The sequence below is a fragment of the Prionailurus viverrinus genome, chromosome D3 (genome assembly GCF_022837055.1).
Source record: "Prionailurus viverrinus isolate Anna chromosome D3, UM_Priviv_1.0, whole genome shotgun sequence".
Classification (NCBI taxonomy): Eukaryota; Metazoa; Chordata; class Mammalia; order Carnivora; family Felidae; genus Prionailurus; species Prionailurus viverrinus.
In genome coordinates this window covers 37,146,770-37,171,609 of record NC_062572.1, presented here as the reverse complement: position 1 = coordinate 37,171,609, position 24,840 = coordinate 37,146,770, and the positions used below count along the sequence as shown (strand labels likewise).

At 43.9% G+C, this 24,840-nt stretch overlaps 1 protein-coding gene across 5 annotated transcripts in view; it reads left to right on the top strand.

Annotated features, from left to right (window-relative positions):
* Positions 1-24,840, top strand: part of PTPRM (protein tyrosine phosphatase receptor type M) — a 797,090-nt gene that overhangs the window by 733,874 nt on the left and 38,376 nt on the right. For all 5 annotated transcript variants that reach the window (XM_047827576.1, XM_047827574.1, XM_047827573.1 and 2 more), the window contains one exon: positions 5,077-5,174. In XM_047827576.1, the coding sequence (XP_047683532.1) occupies positions 5,077-5,174 (98 nt within the window). The remainder of the gene's footprint in view (positions 1-5,076; positions 5,175-24,840) is intronic.

Genomic DNA, 24,840 nt, shown 5'->3' with positions numbered 1-24,840 from the left:
GTCTACCTCTGTAGATTCCTTGTCTTAGGAATTTAGTTGTTTGTCCACCCTGGAAGCAATCCCCAGTGACCTCTCTATATTTGTCCTCGTGGTAAGGGCATGTGCCACACCAGCTTCTGGGAGACAGACAACAAAGGCAGAGGAATACTGACTCTCCCCTGGTGTTCTGCCCTAAATCTCAGCTCTGCCAGGGCACAGGTGCCAGGGATAACCGCCTTGTATCCCGGGCATTTATCTGGAGGCTCATGGTGACCAGGGTCACTCAGACCCCACCAGGAGCTACCAAAATCAAAGGGAGTGGATCTTGGTATCAGTAAAGCCTGTCCTGTGCTGGCCTCTGGCATGCTTTTTGATTTTTGTTAGAAGACATGTATCTCTGAGTCATAATTTATTCGTGTCTCGGGAAATAATTTGAAATTATTACATTATTCAGTGTAATTGGAATAATTTCAAAAAGAAAAGAAAAACAGGACTGATCAATTTTGCATTAAAAACCTTAAATTCCGGGGCGCCTGGGTGGCTCATTCGGTTAAGCATCCAATTTAGGCCCAGGTCATGATCTCACGGTCTGTGAGTTCGAGCCCCTCATCAGGCTGTGCTGACAGCTCAGAGCCTGGAGCCTGCTTCAGATTCTGTGTCTCCCTCTCTCTCTCTCTCTGACCCTCCCCCATTCATGCTCTGTCTCTGTCTCAAAAATAAATAAACGTTAAAAAAATTTTTTTTAAAAAAACCTTAAATTCAGGCGCCTTTCTTCTTCCTTTAGTCCCCTTCCCCTCCAAAAAAAAAGCATGAAAATACAAACCAAGATTTGAATGAACATTCACGAAAATATCTTGCATCATTAGTCAAGAGGACAAAACTCTCCGGTGCCCACCCCCGAACAGTTTTGTTGGTGAACCGCCATGGTCACCAGATCAGGGAGGTCATGTGGTGTGTCAGAAAGGGGGCTGCTCTCAAATGACAGCACAGTGGCACACACGTGAAGGGGAGAAGAGACCAGGAAACCAAGCCAAAACTACACCGGGGGAGATGGGGACCCTCTCCTTGCATGTTTTTTTCTTCCTGGGATCAACTCAGAATAATCTTTGTGTTCAAATTCATTTTCAGATACTAGCCCAAACTGTTACAGTTCCTCTGGATACTGATTGTAATTTTAGCATTGAAAAGAACATCACCTATTTCATTTTTCTAGCCCAGTCTTTTTTTTAGTCTAATTTTTCTATCCTAATTGTTTTTTTTTTTTTTAGTCTATCCCAATCTTTTTTTTTTAAGGCAGCAAGTAAGAAAATCATCAAGAATACCATTTATATAATCACCCAAGCGAACCACTAATGCTTATAAATGCCCTTGATTTTAAAGTTAACCCATGTGTAGTTATGTAAACATTAAAAACCCCTATCACCTTCATAGCCTCTGAGCCCCCTTGGTGAAGTGACACAGCCATGTTTCTAGACGACATTTTATGTACGAAGTTCCTTCTAAATCAGAGAGAAATGGGATTCCTCCATTCAAATTGCTGGTACCCAGAGTTAGACTAATTAGTAGATTCAAAACAAATCTTCGGTGTTCCGCAATTCACCTCCTCCATATGAGACCACCTGATAGGTCAGAAGGTAGAGCCGAATGTTCCTGATGCTCTGGATCCGTGGTTCTCCACCAGGAGAGATTTGAAAATACACCCAGACCTAACCTCACCCCAGACCAATTAAATCAGTCTTTTGGGTTAGGATCTCAGAATTTTTTTGAATTTTTTTAAATGTTTATTTTTTAGCTAGAGGGAGACAGAGAATGAGTGGGGGAGAGGCAAAGAGAGAGGGAGACACAGAATTGAATCAGGCTCCAGGCTCTGAGCTGTCAGCACAGAGCCCGATGCGGGGCTCGAACCCACGAGCTGTGAGATCATGACCTGAGCTAAAGTCGGACATTTACCCACTGAGCCACCCAAGCTTCCCAGAGCTCAGAAATTTTTAAACATTTCTTAAACATTTTTAAACATTAAAAAAAATTTTTAACATTAAACAATGTTTTTTAACATATTTTTTAAACATGTTTTTTTAACATAAAAACAGATTTTTAAACATTAAATTTAAACATTTAAATATTTTGGGAGAGAGCACAGGGGAGGGGCAGAGAGAGAGGAAGTGAGAGAGAATCCCAAGCAGGTTCCACGCTGTCAGTGCAGAGGGGACACAGGACTCAAACTTACAAACCATGAGATTATGACCTGAGCCGATAACCAAGAGTCAGACGCCCAGCCGACTGAGTCACCCAGGCACCTTGGATCTCAGAATTTTTTTTTTCAACGTTTATTTATTTTTGGGACAGAGAGAGACAGAGCATGAATGGGGGAGGGGCAGAGAGAGAGGGAGACACAGAATCGGAAACAGGCTCCAGGCTCTGAGCCATCAGCACAGAGCCTGACGCGGGGCTCGAACTCACGGACCGCGAGATCGTGACCTGGCTGAAGTCGGACACTTAACTGACTGCGCCACCCAGGCGCCCCAAGGATCTCAGAATTTTTTAAAAGCTACACAATAATCGTAACCTGCAGCTAGAGTTGAGAACCACTGCCCTCGGTAGGGAACAGTTACTGGAGGCCAGGACGGCACTCTGGTTACCTAGGGAAATGGACTGAGTTAAGTTGAGAGGCAAAGCCTTGAGTCTGGGAAACAGAGGAGGGACTTGGTTGGTGGTTGGGAGCAATAGTCCAGTCACAGCACTCAGAGGCCTGCCTGATCACTGCTCTCACACATTCCGAAGAGCCCCTTGCAGAAGATGCCCCCTTTCAATGAACTGGAAAGGAGTGAAGCCGATGTGCTTTCCAGCTTCTATAGATAGTCTCCAAAATAGAAGTCGAGGAAGGAAATCATGTAAATATGATCTATTAATATTCCTTAATCCTGAGATATGTTTTAGTATGTTTAATAGTAAATAATACAATTTATACATAAGCATATAGGCTCACTTCTTTTTCACTTATTCACTGAGCTCCTGCTATGTCCCAGGTGTTCCATAAGGCACTAAGGAAATTGTAGTAAAACCACAGCCACAGCCATGTTTCCCTCCAGGGGGATCTTAAATAATCACAAGGGAGTCTAAAGCTCAGAAAGGGGAAGTGAGCTGCACTTGGGAACTGGCCCACAGCCTGGAATAGCTCTGGAGTGACTCCTGTTGGGCACGGAAGGGAGACGTGGCTTTTCTTCTGCAGGCACATGCCATCCACAATGCTGGAACATCTGATTCATCCATGACAGCCATGGTCATCAGAACTCTTTCTGCAACTTGCAGACTAGGTGGCTCAGGCCCGTGTATCTAGTGAAGGAAGCAGAAAGTGCCTGGGCGGCCTCTTTGCGGAGGGGGAGGGGAGTCATGTTGGGAAGGCTATCTGTGTATACAAAGATAGACTCAGGGTATATTTGTTCTTGTGAATAAGCGACAAGCGGTTCAGGACACAATGAATGCTCCTGTCCACAGGCTACAAACGTAGTGATGGATGGGATCCAGTGTTTACGTGTCCCCTCTGTAACCTTAGATTGAAGTCGTTGAAATCCTCAGCCCAGGAGAATGGCACGTGCGTGGGCTGAAATGGCGGGGCACAGCTTCATGAGAGGTGGCGGGCCTGGACCCATCAGGGGACAAGACACAGAGACATCAGGAGGTGGAGTCAGTTTTCCCGGGAAGGGTGAGCGTGTAGTCAGAGCAGCAAGGAGGAATGATAGAAGCTTGTGTTGTAGACAGAAGGCAAGGAGGTTTTGATGGTGAAACTGGAGAAGAAAAATTACCCAAGAACCAGCTGATAATTGGTCAAGATGAATGGGAGGTACCTGAAGGGGGGGCCCCGGCTCTGCCACCATTACTCAGTGTCCAAGCCTTAGCCAAGGAAGGACCACTTATAAATATCTTTGAACACACCTTGTCTTCGTGTTCATGCTTTGCTATTTATAAAATGCCTAGGTATGCATTAACTCCACGACTCCTCAAAATAACCCTGAGATGTGTCATTGAAATCAGCATGTAGACCAAGAAAGATGAAAACGCTGAAGCTTACAGTGGCTAACTCGTCCAAAATCACACAGCCAGTGAAAAGGTAGAGGCAGATCTCAAAGTCAGATATTTGAGTTCCAGATCCAGTAATCTGCACTGTCAAGATCCTATAGTACAACCGGGTCCTGGTCCCGGCATGTGCCTGACCATTTGTATGATTCCCCACGTATCATGTGGCTCTTGTGCCTTTGAGGTTGTGCTCCTCTCGTTTCCTTGCATTGCTCCTTGTTCTTTAAAGATTTGTACTGTTAACCCTCAGACATGCACGAGCATCAAGTAGAGATTAGGGTTTTTGCAAATCTGGTTTCGAAGAAATGTTATATTCCAACTTCCTGTACCTGCTTCTATAGAACTGGCATTTTGTAATGCCCGCCTCCCCCCTCCCCTTTTTCCCGGGTCCATAAGAAAGAGCTTTGGAATACTCAGATCCCGGGAGTTGAGCAAGGAGGTACTGATCACGTTCAGTGACAGGAAGTACATCTGCTTAAAAGTCGAATTTCTCTCTCACTTTTGGAAGTCAGGTGGAAAAAAAAAAAGGATTAATTTGACAGATGGCACAGAATAAGAAAAATATTAGAAACAAGAAGAGGCCATTTTTCCTACAGAGGCTCATTTCATTCTATATCCCATTTCCCTGGGATATCTGCCAATTGTTAGCAGGAAGAGTGATGTTATCCATTTTTTAAAATTTCACTCTTGAGTATTATGGAGATAAATAGCTAAATGATGGAGAAATAACTTTCTTTCACAGCAGTCGTTTAAGAGAGGTAAAAAGAGCTCAAATGCAGAGACGTTTGATGACATGCGAAAATTCAACCATGCATGAAAAATTCAGTATCTCTGGAGGTGCTGTTTGAGCAAGGGCACCCATCAACACTAGCATCGGTACTAGAAAGGAGAGCTAAGTCCATCTATAAAAGTGAGGGGACTGCATGCGAGCCTTGATAGGTTTATTTGCAAGCCCCACAAATTGGCCAGTTGCAAACTTACAAAGAGAAAAAAAAAAAAAGTCTGTGTTCTGTTTTGCTGCAGGACCAATGCAGGAGACCATCTATGACTTCTGGAGGATGGTGTGGCACGAAAACACCGCAAGCATCATAATGGTGACCAACCTCGTGGAAGTGGGAAGGGTAAGTCGGCCGTCCGCCTCCACGGCCACATGTTCCTGGCTCAGTTGGTAACGTGGAGTAAGGCCAGAATAGGCTTTTGAAGTATTGTGTGTACTTTAGCAAACGTTAACTACGACACCTCCTCCTGTCGCTTGCTGCACTTGCTTATAAATTATCAGTAAACATAGACTGAATTGCTTTCATTTGTTGCGATAGCAACAGACAGGCAAGGCACTCAGGATTTAAAAGCAGTTGTTATCTGGCTATATTGAGCACATGAAAACACCTCTAAGCGCGAGAACACTTGTTGCTGGGTGTCAAAACACAATGGGTGCTGCATTAGACGCGACTGCATTCCCTCGCTCCGGAACATTGACTCTGAAAACAGAGTAAGCCACTGGATGCAGTCCTGAGCTTGGCATTCCACCATCTCCTCCTGCTTAGATTTTACTTTCCTGCCTCTCTGTTTCTGAACCTGCCAAATAGAGATCGTCGTCTTCCCCCTGAAGTCTTGTATGACTTTATCTGTAGGAACTGGTCACGAGAGCTGTTTTTATTAATGCGGGAAATACTTAAGCAGTTATAACCTAGGTAGTGGTACGCTATAGGATTATTTCCAAAGTGAAATTTATAAAGGAGAAATACACAGGGTGCAATTGCTTTGTTTTATAAGAGGGTCAACTCCATGGCTCTGCTCAACTCGAGAATCTGTTAGTTCTTTTTTTTTTTTTAAGTAAAAGTTTATAATTTATTATATACTTTGATTTGCATGTGTCATCTCATTAATTGTCACTTTAACCTTATGAAGTAAGTTGGTATAACTTCCTAGTTTTTTTTAATTTATTTATTTAAATTCAAGTTAGTTAACATACAGTATAGTATTGGTTTCAGTAGAACCCAGTGATTTGTCACTTACATGTAACACCCAGAGCTCATCCCAAGTGTTCTCCTTAATGCCCATCACCCATTTAGCCCATCCCCCCACCCACCTCCCCTCCAGCAACCCTCAGTTTGTTCTCTGTACTCAAGAGTGTCTTATGGTTTGCCACCCTCTCTGTTTTTATCTTAGTTTTCCTTCCCTTCCCCTATGTTCATCTGTTGTGTTTCTCAAATTCCACATAAGTGAAATCATATTATATTTGTCTTCCTCTGACTTATTTCGCTTAGCATAATACACTCTAGTTCCATCCACATTGTTGCAAATGGCAAGGTTTCATTCTTTTTGATCCCTGAGTAGTATTCCCTTGTATATATAAACCACATCTTCTTTATCCATTCATCAGTGGATGGACATTTAGGCTCTCTCCATAACTTGGCTGTTGTTGCTAGTGCTGCTATAAACATCGTGGTGCATGTGTCCCTTCAATTTATTTTGAGAGAGGGGGTAGGGAGGGGCAGAAAGAGAGGGAGTGAGAGAATCCCAAGCAGGTTCCACACTACCAGCACAGAGCCTGACACAGGGCTCGATCCCATGACCCTGGAATCACAACCCAAGGTGAAAGAGACAGATGCTTAATCCACTCAGCCAACCCATTACTTCATAGAAAAGGTTGACATTGTGAGATTGACCCTCAGCAGCAAAGGTAGCCTGGAGATTAGCCTAGAAGTGAAATACTGGGGCAGAAACCATAAAGGGGTTGTTGCTTAAGATTCTTGGTCAGCCTTAAAAAAGAAGGAAACCCTGCCATTTACAACATGGATGAACCTGGAGAACATCATATAAGCCAGTCACAGAATCCATGATTCTACTTCTATGAATTATCCAAAATAGTCAAATTCATATAAGCAGAGAAATGCCATAGTGGTTGCCAAGGGCTGGGAAGAGGGAGAAATGGAGAGTTGATGTTCAATGGGTACAAAGTTTTGGTTACGCTAGATAAATAAGTTCTGGAGGTCTGCTATGCAAAATAGTGCTTATACAGTTAACAATACAGTTTTGTGCACTTAATTTGTTCAGATGGTAGATCTTACATTAAGTGTTCTTACTACAAAAACAAAGAAAAAGGGACACAGGAAACTTGGAGAGGCATTGGATATGTCTGTTATCTTGGAAATAGTGATGATACCACGTGTATGCGTATGTTGAAACTCATCAAGTTGTGCACATAAACATTGTATATTGGGGGCACCTGGGTGGCTCAGTAGGTTGACCATTCCACTCTTGATTTCAGATGAGGTCATGATCCCTGGGTTGTGGGATCAAGCCTCGTGTCATCAGGCTCCGCACTCAGTGTCATCAGGCTCCACACTGCGTGAGATTCTCTCTCTCTTTCTCTCTCTCTCTCTTCCCTGCTCATACTCTTTCTCAAAAAAATAAATACATTTTACAAAATAAAAATAATTATTTTTTTAATGTTTTTATTTATTTCTGAGAGAGAGAGAGAGCGAGCGAGTGGGAGAGGGGCAGAGAGAGACACAGAATCCGAAGCAGGCTCCAGGCTCTGAGCTGTCAGCACAGAGCCTGTCGCAGGGCTCAAACTCATGAGCTGTGAGATCATGACCTGAGCTGAAGTCGGAGGCTCAACCGACCGCACCACCCAGGTGCCCAAAAATAAAAATAATTTTTAAAAAATAAACATTGTATATTGTAATCATGTATCAATTATATTTCAGTAAAGCTGTTTCCAAAAAAAAAAAAAAGGATTTTCAGAAGTATCAGGAGGTGCAAATCAAGAAGAGAGACATTCAGAAGTGGGAGGTACTTTCAATTTTAGCAAAAATGGCAAACTAAATAACCTGAAAACCCTCCTCCTACAAACATCTAGAAATTCTAGATAAAATATAAATATATATTTTAGTAACTTTGTATATTATACGTAAATCATATGTAAATATGTATGTTAAAAATATTTGGCTTAGCTTTCGAGAAAGGAAACTACTAGAAACCAGAAGAGTGAGAGCTAGAGGCCAGACGGAGAGCGGACACTGCCACTGTTCTTTGGAGGCTGGGCAGGTGGGGTGCATCAGTCTTGGAGGGAGGGTGGGGGACCTCAGACTTCATGATTTCGGATCTTGGGTTTTACACCCACCCAAAAACAGGAGATAACGTGTTAGGCCTGTGCAATACGAGGAATTTGAACTCGAGATTGCCACCTGACACCTAAGCTCACAAAAGGTAGGCACTCAGAGAAGGGACAGTGGAGGGGGACGCAGAGAGGTGGAAGAGGGAAGCCAGCTGGGCACCGGAACAGGGAAGTGAGAAAGAGACAAATCAGTCTACACTGAGGATCTAGATGAGAAAGCATTCCCCCCAACTCATGGGTCAAAGCAAAATGCCCTGATATGAATCAGAACTTACTGAGAACTGTGAATCATAGTATCATAGAGTAAACTTGTAGGATGCAGATAAAATGGTACCTAAAAGGGTGTATATGTTTTTAAGTGTCATTAGAAAAGAAGAAAGACCAAGCATCTAAATCAAAAAGATATGTGTTGGGGCGCCTGGGTGGCTCATTCGGTTAAGCATCCGGCTTCGGCCCACGATCTCATGGTTCATGAGTTCGAGCCCCGCGTCAGGCTCTGTGCTGATGGCTTGGAGCCTGGAGCCTGCTTTGGATTCTGTGTCTCCTTCTCTCTCTGCCCCTTCCCCGCTCATGCTTTGTCTCACTCTGTTTCTCAAAAATAAATATAAATGTAAAAAAAATTAATAAAAAAGATATGTGAAGAACAGAATACAACTAAAGAAAAAAGGAAATAATAGAACAGAAAATTATTAAATTAAAAGCAAAGAAACAATCATGAAAATCAACAGAATCAAAAGGGTTTTGTGAAAAGATTCACAAAATAGACAAACATCTGGCAATCTGAAGTACAAGAAAAAAAGCCAAAAACTCTCAATATTTGAAATAGGAAAAAGATTCTTTTATCATAATAGATAATATGAATAGCTAACAAACTTGAAAAATTAGAGAAGTTGGGTAATTTTCTTAACAAGTATGATTTTCCAAAACTGATTCAAAATGGGACAAAAATTACGGGGCACCTGGGTGGCTCAGTCAGTCAAGCGTCCAACTTCGGCTCAGGTCATCATCTCATGGCTTGTGAGTTCAAGCCCTGTGTCGGGCTCCAAGGTAACAGCTCCAAGCCTGGAGCCTGTTTACAATTCTGTGTCTCCCTCTCTCTCTCTGCCCCTCCCCCATTCATCTCTGTCTCTCTGTCTCTCTGAAAAATAAATGAACGTTAAAAATTTTTTCTTAAAAAGTCTGAGTAGACATTAATTAAAAAGTAAACAATGGTTAAAAATTGACTCAGGGAAAAGCACCAGTCCCCAAAGTATTAACAGGTGTGTTCTACTAAATATTCAAGGAATAGATAATTCAAATCTTACGAAAATTATTCGAAGGGAAGAGAAAAGGAAGACTTCTCCCCCACTTTAAGAGACTTGTATAACCTTGATATCAAAACCAGCCGAGGACATTGGAAAATAGAAAATTATAGGTGCCACAGATTGGGAAGAGAGAAATAGACCAACAGATCAAAATAGCCCAGATGTTGACTATAGCCATATGTAGGAAAATGTGTAAATAGTGGGGAAAGCACGAGCTTTTCAATACACTGAGCTAGGAAATTTGCTTATCGGTGTGGACAAAAGAAAAAAATCATAAAACACCAAAAACAAATGCCAAATAAAAAACAAAATATAGGGGCACCTGGGTGGCTCAGTCGGTTGAGCGTCTGACTTCATCTCAGGTCATGATCTCGCAGTCTGTGAGTTCGAGCCCCGCGTCGGGCTCTGTGCTGACAGCTCAGAGCCTGGAGCCTGCTTCGGATTCTGTGTGCGTCTCTCTCTCTCTCTCTGCCCGTCCCCGCTCATGCTCCGTCTGTCTCTCTCTCTCAAAAATAAATAACATTAAAAAAAATTTTTTTAAACCCAAAGTGTAGCTTTAAATTAAGCTTTAAACCTTGTAGAAGAAAATATGAAAGAAAACATTTATGACCTTTTTTTAAAAGAATGTTTCAACGATACCTAAAGCTCAACGTGTTAAGAAGAGAATGGGGAAATTTGACCGTATAAAAATGTAAAACTTTCTTTACGTAAAGGATATAAAGTGACAAGACACCGGGTAGATGCTCTGAGACCATTATGTAAAGTATAAAAACATACAAAGCAGTATTTTATGTACTGAAAATACAAAAACTGTTTATTGTCTCAGTTCCCTCTGCTGGGAGACAGAGCAGGGGAGCTGGCTTAGAGACTGGTGCTCACCATGTACCTGGCCTAAAAGGGGCCACCCCATGTCTCTGCCACCCACCTTTCACCTGGGCAGTGGGGATATCACAGCACCTGCTTCCTAGGGTTCTTGTAAAGATTAAGTGAGTTTCGACATGTCAGGTGGTTAGAGAACTTCCCACCCCATTCTAAGGACTTCATAAACATAGGTATTCATGACACCCTTACCTTTCCACCAACAAACCTAAGACCTATAGTGATGTCTATATTTACCTTTTTTGTCTCATTCTTTTGCTATGAAAGCAGTAATGACTACTAAAAAAAAAAAAAAAAGTTCAACGCCACCAGAATTTTTGGTCTCTGACTTCTGGCACTCAGTAACTGCCCAAAGAAATGAATGAGGGAGGTTTCTTCTACCTTAGTGTCAGAGAGCAGTTAGCCTACGCTAGGTTAATGTGAAACAGCCAAGCTACAGATTTCCTGTTTTCATGTACTGGGGTTTCTTTCCCTGAAATGTATGATGGATTCGGAATCCTTCATTTCACAAATATTTGCTGACTGCCTGTGCCTGATAAGAAGAGATCTGCAGACTGCTGTCACAGCCTTGAAAGTTATTCACCACCTCAGATTCTACATATTTGCATCAGAGCCCACTGAAAATAATCCCAAGGTAAATTAGTCTGAAAAGTAGATCATTTTAAAATAACAAGTACTACGGGTTTTAAGAAAATGATAAATAAAGGCATACATGGTCTTTTCTCGCCTAATTGAAATTCCCAAGGTTACTCTCCTCTGGACACAGTGACTGAAGAAGTGAGCTAGTTTCATATAACCCTTTTACCTTAAGGAGGGATGAGGACAGTATAGTTCTTCGGCGGAAGGGTCAAAAGAAGACCGTGCCGTGGAATTACTACAATGACAAAAGGCAAAACAAAACCGCTCACACACTAAAGCCTACTGTCTCGTGGACATGGCCCATGTTGCAGAGAGCTAGTTTTCATTCTGAGTTACCTGGCTTTGGAGAAATAAAAAATAAAGGCCCTGAGGTGATGGTCTGTTCCTTCCATCAGGCACTTGGACCCATCCCATTCAGGGCAGTCACTGTTGGTTTTCTTGCTGGAAACAATTCCTTCGGACAAGTAACCATGGAAATTCCAGCGAAAAGTATGCAGCTAAAAGGGGGGAGGGTGACTGGGTTTCAGATTAACCCAGAAATGGAAGCCCACAGGAGTAAAGAAACCCATCATTTTAGGTCTGGTAAGCTTATTTAAAAAAAAAAAAAAATCCTTCCACATCCCTACCAGGTTTGTAGGGATGCGGTTATAGCCCTGAAGAATCCTCACCTTGTTACCATCAGCCCGGTGGATCGGTCTGTCTTCAGTTAGTAATGAATTTAATGGCATCTGTCCTTAAAATGTCAGGTGTGGTTTGGGGGGGTTTTGACAAGAGGTCACATTCCCTCCGGGAAAAGGCACTGCCCTTTATTCCAAGCCACTTCCCGTTGTCAATCCTGCACATTTGTTTAGAGATTACTTCCCCATTCTCCATGCTTAAAAACAGCAACAGCAAACCACCGAAGAAATCAAAATGACACGGTTTTTAAGGGCCACCACTACCTACTTAACATGTTTACCGCACATGGTGTGTCCTTCATGAATTAGGCATGAGCTAAGCGGATGCCTGTTTGTTTACACAGACTTGCTGCTGATTCATTAAGTCAGAGCTGGGAACCCGCTTTCCCCTGATTTTTGCCCTGAAGCGCTCTGCATTAGGCGGCTGTAATTGCCGGTGCTGGAGCCTCTGGGAAGCCCTCCCGGTTGCCACACCTGGTGCAGAAGACACTTACGCTGCACTTCCCTCCAGCGGGGTCCCCGGTACATCTGCCAGGACCTGTCATTATCTGAGACTTCCTTGTCACCGCCATGCATCCCCTTTCAGCCGGTGTGTTCTGGGGAGGGACCCTTGTCAGTTTGCCTGGCACCTGCCGACGGCTGCACACCTGGCATTTCAATTGCTCTGGAATGTGCTGTGATTGTTTTCCCTCTTTAATGAACCCACCTGAGGGACATTTCGCTTTTTATCCAGTCGCCTGTTTCCCAGGCATTCCCATTTACATCGTTTGTGTGGAGATTCGGAAACTCTGTTGTGCTGTTGGGCTAATCCATCTGCCAAAAGTCTTATAACCAAATCTGCGGGACTCCCAAAGGAGATTTTTGCGCTGGTAATTTAAGCTAATGATTTCTAAACATATTTAGTCAGTTTTATGAAGACCTCATTAGAATGTGACTGTTTATTAAAAATCCAAATGAGGTCTGATAGTCATATAGGAAAATTATTTTTGAGTTGCTCTGAATAGTTCTGATAACAGGTGATAAAGGGTCTTGGGACTAAGGGAAGTGAAGGCCAGAGGTGTTAGCCTCTCTCAATATAGAGGATGCACAGAACCACCTAAATGGATGCTTTAAAGATTGTTATCAAACCAAAGAGGCTGACCTCTGATTTCTTTCCTTTCGTAACATTTGTCACTAAAAGAACAACAAAAGAAAGAAGTGTAAGATGAGCGCTTCATGTCAGAATTAACTTTCTAAATCACATGCAAGGAAGGTATATTAAGATTCCAAGTGCCCCCGGTCATGTACGACAAAGAACATCTGCTTCTCTCCAAAAGTCACCAGATTTAGGATCAACGAACGAAGCAAGAGAGAGGCAAGGTTGCCCCTTTATAAAATGTGGAAATATTGGTTAATAGTAAGAATAACATAGGTAATGCCTAAAGGTACAAAATACCAACAATATTTGTATAAAATCTCTGGAGTTCTTCCAAGACATCAAACTCATACCTGAAAGGGAAGAGACAAGTTCTTTTTATAGACATAACTAAAATTTTTCTGTCTTGAACTCTCACCATTGCCTTTTATAGATCTTTTTAATGAACTGGATATTTAAGATGATATTTTATGACCTGGATAATTATAGTACTAGCCTTTGATTAATTTATACTCGTTCAGCAAACCTTCCTCTCCATTTCGATTTACCATCAACCATGTCAAAGATCGTATTAATGTAGCTGATTCAAGCCTTACCTCCCTCTGTAACTTTAACAAAAACTAGGGGGAAAAGAGGTAGTTGGCACTACAGTATGTGATGATTCCCACCCAGGCACTGCCACACTTCACATCACCTACCCCCAGCGTATCACCCAGGAGGCAAAGGACTGAGCTATCAGCAGGAGGAGAGGGACCCTCTATAGACCCCTCCATGCCAGCCAGCTCCTCCAGGAAGGATGCTTCCCTAGCTGCCCCACTGAGCCTTTGAGGTTTTCTCTGCCCAAAGATTTTCTCAGTTCCCCTCTTTAAAAGTTAGAAAATTCATGAAAGAGCCCAGTTTGTCTTGTTCACAAATTAAACCCAAAGGTTGGCTTTCTACTCCCTTTTCAGCCCAGCATCTCCAACATTTAATGATATATTTACCATATCTATGGCTTTAAGAAATGCAAAGATGTTTATGATGCACTTGTCCTCAAGGAACAGGCAACCACTGTAGAGAAAACACAGAGGGGCACCTGGGTGGCTCAGTCAGTTAAGTGTTCGACTTCGGCTCAGGTCATGATCTCGCGGTCTGTGAGTTCCGGCCCTATGTCGGGATCTGTGCTGACAACTCGGAGCCTGGAGCCTGCTTTGGATTCTGTGTCTCCCTCTCTCTCTGCCCCTCCCCTGCATGCACTCTGTCTCTCAAAAATAAATAAACATTTAAAAAGAATTTTTTAAAAAGGAAAACACAGAGAAAGGGAGTAGATGGTGAGATGGGAAGGAGCGAGTGGTCTGACACAGCTGTGAGATCTGATGGGGAAGTACAGCTGAGTCTGGAGGGCTAGTTGTGCCCTTCCAAGGCAGAGGCAAAGGTAGACGCAGGAAGTGAGTGCTGTGTTTGTTGTAACAGAAGGCACTGAGCTGGTGAATCGTGTGTTCTAATTAGTGCTTTTGAAAGGTAGTTCTAGCAGCCACTGCAGAAAGGTGACCGAAGGCATGGAGACAAAGTCAGGTTGGAGCAAGACTTTCAGACTCTCAGTGAGAGATGATGTGCACTTGAGTTGTGGCCGTGGCATTGGGAATTTATGGGAGACACACAATTTGGGTGTTATTTGGGGATGCTAATAAGGGAAAAGAACTGAATTATGCAACAAGGTTTCTACCATTGTGACTTGGAATGCTATAAAGAATATTGACCAAGAATGAGTATGTATCCCTTCTCTCTGCCTCAGCCCCCCAAAAAGAAAAGCAAGTTTAGGAAGAAACTAGCATGATTCATATTGGACATGCTGACTTTGAGATGCTGAATGAACAATGTGGGGCTTTCCAGAAAGTTCTGGAGGGATACATGTGCTGAAGACATAGAGACTATTAAATGTGTGATTCTCTCTTCGTTTACGGAGTATCTACTGTGTGCTAGGCTTTGGACTAGACAAAGGATAACAAGATGGAAAGACATGACATGATCTAAGAGCTAGAAAGACCGGCAAACAAAAAGTTATAATGCAAAGTGATAACCACTGTAACAGAAGCATGGCATTTGTGGGCAAAAAAACAGGGAGAAGAGAAGGACTAAAGACAGAGTACCAGTGAATATCTGTATCTCAGGGCAGACAGGGAAAGAGGGACTCAGAATGGAGACTGAAAATGACGTATGAGAGAAATAAGGTAAGAACCAAGAGACTCCACAATCGTGACTAAGAGATGATACAGTTTCAACGAGAAGGAGAAGGTAAGCAGTGTTGACAAAAGCTGCAGAGAGGCCAGGTACCTCTAGGGAAAGGTAGGTCAGCAAAATATATTGAGCACCTATTCTGTGCCAAGCATTCTGCTAAATGACTGAACAAGCCTTATTTCTTTGAATTATCATGGCCACCCTATGAGATACATAGAAAGATTTCTATTTTCAAAGTTAGCAAACTAAGGCTCAGTGAGGTTAAATAATTTGGCTAAGGCCACAGAGCTGGAATGTCTAGAATGTCTCACTCCAAAGGCCATGCTCTCTCCACAATTCCACAAGGCCCCCGCTCCCTGTCTTTGGTACGTAGCTTGTTCCTGGAGACGTAAATCAAAGAAAGGAGATGGAACAGCACCTAGAGGTGAGAAAGGGTCAGGATGTGACTATAATGGGGAGAGCACCCATGTGGGCAGGCAGTGGTGGTGGTGATGCGGTGGACATGAGCAGAGTTGGAAGTCTGAAAAGAAGATGTAATTGGAAGCAAAGATGAAAGGTACAGGTAAAGAAAGGGGCAAGGGGACAGAGGGAAATCACTGACAAGGTGGAGGGGGGAGGGTTCCTTCAGGGAACAAGCCAGTGCAGGATACCTGTCAATGTATGTAGACACAAGAGGCCAGAGCTACAAAGATACGTTAAGCATGTCCACAGGAATGAGGAGGCAAACATGGGGACCCAATTCTATGACAGAGGTTTCAGAATGCTCGGGTAGTTCATACAAGAGTCACCTCCCATCAGGCTGGAAGGTGACGTTGGAGGGGTTTGCTAATAAATGCTTCCCGGAGGAATGTGGTGTATGGAGCTCAGTGCGGGGCAGCAACTAGGGTTTAATCAGCAAGGGAAGAAAGGAAGGGAAGAAAGGGTGCTCTAGGCAGAGACATAGTTTCCCTTAGTTTCCCCAGGGGAGACTGCGGAGATGTGTTCAAAATAAACATGGCAAGAATGGACGCTTTATCACAGAGAGCTGGGTGTGCACTTGAGGAGTGGGAAGCAGAGAGCCAGCCCCTGAAGGACTGAGTGACAGAATGACATGGAAAAGGGGACATAGTGGAGGTTCTGCAGAAGGAGAGTATGGAAGGCAGAAAAAAATAGCCATTGAATGTAACAAGGAAAAGTCTTTGGTAACCTTCTGCCTGAGTAGCTTCAGAGGGAAGACCCATCAGAGCCCTTCAATTATATGCAACAGAAATCAACTCAGGCTCATTTAAGCCAAAGGGAAATTTACTGGAAGAACATTAGGAGCTCAGCACGTTGATGTGAAGAATACGGCTTGCAAACAGACAGGAAACAAGGCACCAACTCCAGAGGGCCAGTGAGTGGAGGGGCCTCATGGCCAATCTGGTCAAGGTGCCGGCACGGAGAGGACGCGTGCCGACAACTTGCGGCCCGTTTTCGCTGTGCTCAGGATTCACATTACAGGGACCAGAGCATCTGACTCCTCCAGGTTGGTTCATATGCTCATCCCTCGCTGGCCAGGGCCCCTAAATGGCAAGCCACCCCGTAGGGAGGAAGAAGTTCCCCAGAAGGAAGTCAAGAACACATTAGAGAGCATGAGTGGGTGAAACGGAGGTTGAGTGACCTAATGACCTGTAGGCACAACAGACAGGGAGGACGGAAGGCAGTCTGCAGAGTCAAGGCCACAGCAGAAAACGAGAACACACAGACGGAGTGGGAGCTCGTCAGAGGCTTAGCTGAGAAGGGGAGCGAGAGAAATATGGCAGCACACAGAGGACCATTGAACAATCAAAGGCTATTTTAAAGGTGGAAGGCCTTTGAAAGTATTATGGGTTGAGGAAAGAATCGGGAGAGGGAGAGAAACTGAACATCAGCATGTGGACAGCCAAGGGAGTTTTCTCCCCGAAGGGGCAGGAAGCAGGGCATCCAGAGCGCTGGTCTTCAGTTCATCCTTATGAGAGGTGACAGCGTTTCCCCTGAGCCAGAACAGAGACAGACGAGGGTGCATTTAGATAAACGGAACCAAAACATAAAGAGAAAACTTGAACCAGCACCCTCTCCTGATGGTGTCCGTTTTCCCCAGTGACGATAGGAGCAAGGCCCTGGGCTGAGAGACTTAAGGAAGTTGGACAAATCGCTATTTTAGGGAGGCCCAGGAACGCCGGGGAAGGGGGTCAGCCTGGAGTAGGAGCTGGCATGCTCCTGTCTTAGGAAGAAGGTATGAATCGGGGAGGGTGTCAGCAAGATGAGGTCGGTGGCAGCAGGACCAAGCTGCACAGGAATCTGGGGCGGCCGGGAGCCAGAGGCCTCGCAGAACTGACAGAGGGGAACACTAGGGCCTTGGGGGCATCTCTCAGGGACTAAACCAAGCGGGTTCTCACCACCCGGCCTTAGTTTACGCATCCTCGCAATGAACAGAAATGGGCCCAGTGACCTCTAAAATTCCGTGTTTATATGAGGAACGTTTGTATGTTGTTTACGTTCTGGCTGGAGACCCATTTGAATAACAGATGGCATCTGCAGCTCAGATCTGTTTTAATGCCCGTGGCCTCCGGACCTCCCTGGCGCTCACTGCCTCCTCTCTGAACACCAGCAGCGGGGAGGAAAGTGTGGAGTCTGGATTCTCAAAAGGGAATGAATTCAGTAGAAGGACAGGAGGGTCGCTTCCTCAGGACAGAGCTGTCCACTCCTATTTATTCCGCACTAGTATACATGAATTTTGTAGGTCTGGAGCAGAATACTGCAGTGGGTGATTAAGTACCAACGGGACGAATTCTGTCGGTGTTCTATGTATATTTAATTTGTGCAGACCGTAAAGATGCTCGGTTTATAATTTATAAACTTTCTTTTCAAAATGATCTAATCTGACTACAGTAAATTAGGATTTTGAGAGAAGGTACTCTTTTCGAAAGGTCTCAAAAATGTCTATAACGATGCCTTGGGTTAGCAACTGGCACAATCAAGCAGTCTCCCCTTCCGCACACATTTCTGACCAGCAGCACCACATCTGTCTCCTTGCATGCCGCAGGAAGGGGGTTTGGGGAGAATGTGGCTCCTTTGGAGAACTCTTGCAGTCATCTAATAGAGATATCTATGTACACCCCATCATGTTCTGTGTAGCTGCAAGTATGACTTTTGCATCTAGAAAACTATCTCCTTATGCATGCAAATAGTTATCTTACTCTCCCCAGATCCGTTAGAGAACCCTGATTGTTACTTAAGGCCCATCAACCCAGTTTGGATAGCCAATTTATTTAATTGAAAGGTAAACTGTGGTATAAAGGACATGCAAAAATGGATACAGTTGTAAAATAAATTCATTTCACTAGGAGACACTTCATTGACTACTAAATTGAGTGACAATTTTGAAAAATGTGAGACTAAAGGAAAGAGATACTCTCAGAATAAAGCAAGGAGAAAACCACGTAACTTTATTCTTCAATCTTAGTGAAGGTTTATTATGTCCTTTTTAAAAATTTTTTTAATGTTAATTTATTTTTGAGAGCAAGAGAAAGAGGACGCATGAGTGGCAGAGGGGGAGAGAGAGGGAGACACAGAATCTGAAGCAGGCTCTGGGCTCTGAACTGTCAGCACAGAGACCAATGCAGGGCTCGAAGTCACAAACTGTTGAGATCATGACCTGAGCCAAAGTCGGCCACTTAACCAACTGAGCCACCCAGGCACCCCATGTTTTAAATTAAATTCTAAGTACTGCATTTTAGGGCTTAAAGTAATGAAGTTTCTTATGTAAAATATGATACCTCTAATGCTAACCCCAACTTCCAGAAAATTTCTAATAGTGTGCCTGTAAATAAATATGCGTGTTTATATGAGCGTATGTGTGTGTGTGTGTGTGTGTGTGTGTGTGTGTGTGTAATACCTACTTTTTTTTTTTAAGACTGGCTATTGCCCTCCTCACATTTGCTCACTTACTTGGGTAACTAGACTAGACCTCTTTCAGAACTGCCGCCATCCCTGTACCTGATCCAAGTTTCTTCCCAAATATATTCATATCTCTCTCTTTCCTTCTACCTTTCTCTCTCTCTCTCTCTCTCTCTCTCTCTCTCTCTCTGCCTCCCTCCTTCCCTTACTTGCACATCCTTACCTCAGTTTCAGAAATGCTCTCTGCCTTATTGGGAACAACCAGCTGTCATTCGTTCTAAGTGCCGACCATTGTGTCTTCTGGATTCTGTATGCATTGTCGCAGCGAATTAATGAATTTCCTGTGGGGAAGACAGGATCAGGCTCCTATCTTTTTCACACACCTCCTGTTTCTCTGATGGTATCCACGGCAGAAATCTTAACCCCTTGGAGTCTTTGTCCATCTCTCCTGCGGCTCTTCTGGGACAATTCCTTAACGTGCAGGTATCAGATGACCTCTCAACCTGCTGTAGGTGAGGGCCAGAAAAACAGAAGGGAAGATCCCCGCCTTTAAGACATTTACAATCCAGGGGCGGCTGGGTGGCTCAGCTGGTTAAGTGTCCAACTTTAGCTCAGGTCATGATCTCACGGTTTGTGAGTTCAAGCCCTGCATGGGCGGCCCTGGGCTGAGAGCCCAGAGCCTGGATCCTGCTTTGGATTCTGTGTCTCCTCTTTCTGTCCCTTCCCCACTAGCACTCTCTCTTTCTCTCTCTTTCTTAAAAATAAAAATAAAATAAATTTTTAAAAGGTTTAAAAAAAAGACATTTACAATCCAATATTAAAGGCAAATCACACAGTTGCACACAAGAGAGAACAGCACACCTTTGGGTACCATTTTGCCCTCCCCCACCAGACCCCAGGCCTCTGTGAGCAAAGACTAGCCTATCTCATCTGTGAGTCCCAAAAGGCCAGACACATAGAAAGTACTAGAAAATAGTCAGTAAATGTTTTTGAAGAAGTGGAAGAATAGTTACAAAAGAATATAAGCTAATGCAAAATAACCTATTTGGTACAAGGGAGATTTCTCTTTATTGATCTCCTTCCCTTGATTTCTTCCATGTTGGGAGAACAGGCTGAAATCTTAAGTCACACATGTGCGTACAACACGCTCATTATGGACGTGAACGAAGTTCACTGCAGCTCTGTTGGTTATGACAGAAGTAAATCTACATTCAGCCCACCTAATGAACCCTTTTGCATTAAGTTCTTAACAGTTCGTCCTAATCCATTATGTCCCTTTCAATAAAAAAAAAAAAAAGGCGAAGTGATTTTTTTATCCAGCTGATGATGAGTTATAAATCAGGCTTTGGAGCCAATGCTTTACCCGCTCTAAGTTATCTGATGCGTTCCTATCAGCCATCTCCAATATTGCCACAGCGGCAGGATCTTATAGGATGAAAGCAACTTTGCAGGTCTGAATAACAAGTGTTTCTCCAAATACACTCTCCTGGCTCCCTGGGTAACTGCCAGCTGCGTGCAGTTCAGCTCTTTCAGTGTGGCCAAACCCATGGAGATGACTTTGCCGGAGTGCTGGCTTTTATGGTCATTACTGTCAAGCCCTGTCGCTTGCTGAACTGGCAGGTCCTGGAAAATCCTCGTGTTCGTCTGTGTCGGTCCTTCCACCATATTCCCTGTTTTACCGGGCTGGCCTTAGACCCTCTCTCGTCTCACTCTGTTATGAACTTTATCTGCAGTTGCCTCCGGGGTGCATGGAGGTGGTCACCTGCCGTAGCGTCTATAAAATGCTTAAGAGTGTGGAGGCCCCGAGTATGTAGCAGATGGACAGTGCACCTGGGACAAGAGTATCCTAGTTTGAGGCTTTTATAGCGCAGCCCCGGTCACATTTGTACCAGCACAGGCAGCATACAGCTGTAGTTTGTTGGCAGTGTAATTGCATGAAATATGGGATGATCTCAAGGCTGCAATAGGCCTCCACCTTTGTTCTGCTCACATGAGCACTCGGAAATTGGTTTTTCCCCTACTTTGCACACTGAAGGTATATCCTATTCTTGAATAATTTGTTGAAACCCACAGTAAATGGTGTCCTATCTGGAATGCAAAAAGTTTTTCCCACGTCTACTTTTTCGACCTGCTAACTTCATCTTCTGAGGCCTTGCTCTGCCTTTTAAGGCTTGGGGTTATCTGGCCAAGTAAATATGTGAGTAAATGTTGGGGGACTCCCAGAGAAGAGGGCCAAAGACGCGAAATAGTTCAGTGAATGGTTTTGTGACTATGCACAACTTCATTCTTTGGGGGTTTACCTCTCTTAGCTTCAGACTCTCTACCTTGAAATAGAAACAGAACCCTTATCACTTAAAATTATAGAAGGACAGAGAATTTTTCTTCTAGAAAAGCATGGTACGTTCATCATCTCACCAATGATAGATTCATTTCTGATGTTACAGGGTAGAGAGTCCAAAAACAAGAGTGAGTTTGTAGACGTTTCGATCCATTCAACTGGTTAAATCACCTATTTCCCAAACTTAGGATACACTTATATAATGTACAGTCAAGAATTAGGCAGGTGCCTACATTCTTCAAAGTCTCTTGCTCTGTTTAGCAATTCCTGTGATGACCTAAGGAAGAGTGCAAAGGAACAGTGAAGATATTGAGGCCCCAGGGAGGCCAGTGACTCATAGAAGATCCTCTTTTGTTCTTCCTTCACCCTTAGAGCTATTTACCTTCCCAAAGAGATTCATTGGAACAAGAGTATATCCCAGAGTATCTCAGAGGAATTTACCCCAGATCCATGCTTCTGAAATTAAAACTCATTGTCTTCCTTATCCTGGCATAGACTAGAGAGTGCAAGCTGTTGTAATCAATAGAGCACCCGGTGTGCTAGACTATGAGCTTTTCCCTTTTTAGTAATAGAGGTGTTGACACAATGGTAAGAGGGCACAATGCCAACCCCCACTAAGAGCTAGTGGAAATTCCTCACAGGCTAACCAATGTGGTGGGTCTCTAGACCCTCACCATGGCTCTGTGATACAGGCATTGTGCTGTCCCCATTTCCCAGATAATAAACTAAAGACTTCAGATGTTAAGAAACTGGCCCAAAGTTCCATAGCTGGTATCTGTCAGTTCACGACTGGAACTCCAGAACCACACTCTTGACCACTAATGCAATGTGGCTTCCAAAGAAATTCATTCTAGAGTCATGTAATTGGATCATTCTCAAACTTGAGATCATTTTAACAGTCGTGTAATCTACTTATCTTCTTCTGCAAATAAGGAAACCGAGGACCAGGATGTTCCTGTGACTTTCACAGGGTCACACAGCTAGATTGTAATACAGCTAGAATTAGCCCCAAGCCCTCCTGCATGCCAACTGGGCCTCTTGCCATTACACTATGCTGTGTCATCATTAAATATATTTTTCAAGAGAGGTTAGAAAAGCCTTTTTTATCAGTGGTCCTTAAAAATAAAATGTTAGATACCTCTGCCTAACAGAATGTGTGTATGGGTGTGTTTTCAAGAACATTTCTGGTCTGTAACTAATCCCAAGAGGTCACATCCTGGAAGCCTAGGAGAGGCATCTGGCCAAGTCCCTGAGCTCACCTGCTCTAGGAACCCTGAGGTGCATCCGTTACGGTGATCACCCCATCTGGCTTCTGCAGGCCGCTGTCCGCTGTCTACCCAGCGGCTGGTGACAGAGATGCCTGACACGTGAACCTGGGCAATCACCTGTCCCTAGCTCCCCTGTACCCAACCCACTCATACATGCATCCCAACGTCTGGCTTGCACTCTGCGCTTAGCAGTCCACCCTGCACGGCAGCTGGCTCGGCTGCACAGAGCCCCGAGGTGGTTCCAGTGATTATGCACGCTCACACAAAGGGACTAAGTACCCTTTAAAAATGTGGGTCCTGCAGAAATCCATTTTCTGCATTCTCCTCCGCTGCTCGAATACACACCTCCTATCCCTACACCATTTCTGTTATTTTAAATCATCGCACCAAAGTTAGCCAGGACAGTGTCAGAACAACTGGAGACCATGAAACGGGAACTGTCCTTACTGCTGTTGGGAGAATCCCATCCTTCCGGGCACCATCACCCCCTCCCGCCAGCCCGACAGGGACTCCGGACCACTCAGGCTTCCTGGAGATGCCTCTGCCAACTTTCACCATTTAGAACGCCTTCCCTAGTCCGTCCACCCATGGAAACTGAACTTCATCTTTCTGTTCTCATCTGTGATGTAGACTCCCTTGTACAGGTTTGAATCTCTTCCTTTAGAATTAATATTCTTTCCTCTGACTTCCAATAGCAGGTTTTATTTGTTAGTTTTCACAAACACTCACTTGTGCCAAGCATGTTCTCAGAGCTTTACAAACAAGAATCTAGTTAATCTTGATAAAACTTTATTATTATCCCCATTTTACAAAGGGAGAAACGGAGCCACAGAGAGGTTTGGTAACATGCCAACGGTCACACAGCCAAAAAAAGAGGCCAAGCTTTGAACCCAAACAGTTGGCTCTGGGGAATGTATCTATGACTACTAAGCTTGCCTTTCATTCTGCTGTGAGTCAGAGTCAGATTTGTAATTTACATACCTGTCTCTTCACAAGCATTAGAACCGTAGCTCATTCCTCTCTTTACCCCAGCGATGCCTGGTTTGGGTTCTGCTCATCATGGGCTTTTGAGGCTGTCTGGATGATTGGCAGGACAGCCTAGATGCCACTGTCGTGAGCTCAGACACAGGCTTGGCTACATCGAAGTCACAGTGTCGACCACCTAAATTTTTAAGTCCATCTTTTCATATCTCCAAGCTTCAGATTATGCATTCATAAAATAGAGATAATGCTATGGCCCCACAAAATTAGTGCAAGGTGGCATGCAATCAGATCATTCTAGAACTTAGAATGATGGTAACCTCCATATGGTCTAGCCAGAGCTCTTTTTGCGACTCGCACCAAGTCAACAGTTAGAAAACTTTATGAACTGAGAAGTCCCGTGTAGATCTAAATTGTTACCCTGGTACAAATGAAGACTCCCAAGAGAGACAAAAATATGGATTCTTTTTCTCAAAAAATATATCAGATTTCACTCTAAGAAATATCGCCTCGGGAGATACATAGATATAAATATAGATGCAGATGTAGATATAGATACGCACGTGATGTTATCATTGCTTAAAAGGTTTCTGAAACTCATCTTTCAGAATGATCTTTAGAGTATGTGACCCGCTGTTTCTGTTGTCCTTAGCAGTGGGGAATGTCCCTCCTATGGCGGGAGGACTTACATTCGGGGAATAGCTAAAAGTCAAAGCCAGATCTACTGAATAAGATGAGGACAAGCCGTCTGGATATATGTAGAGCTGTTGCTTACTGATCTAGCTGGACTCTAGGTCTAGGATGCTATTCATCCACATGAAGTAGAGAGAAAAGGGACAAGACAGATTCCTCAGGTGGTCTACAAGTGGACATTTAAATTTTTTTTTCAATGTTTATTTATTTTCTTTGGGACAAAGAGAGACAGAGCATGAACGGGGGAGGGGCAGAGAGAGAGGGAGACACAGAATCGGAAACAGGCTCCAGGCTCTGAGCCATCAGCCCAGAGCCTGACGCGGGGCTCGAACTCCCGGACTGCGAGATCGTGACCTGGCTGAAGTCGGACGCTTAACCGACTGCACCACCCAGGCGCCCCTACAAGTGGACATTTAAAATGCCACAAGAGTCACATCAGCCCATGCGTTTCTTTGCAGTTGGTGAAAACAAACGTTACGGACATGGGTGTGGCCTTGTGCGTCATTATAGGCAGTGTATGCAACATTAATTAATCGGTGTGGTTGGCAAGCCAGATAGAAAGCCAGAAGCTTTGCGGGTGGGGAGGGGAGTTCAACAGGAGCTTGAAGGCGTGAAAGGGGGATTTATTCAGGCTGT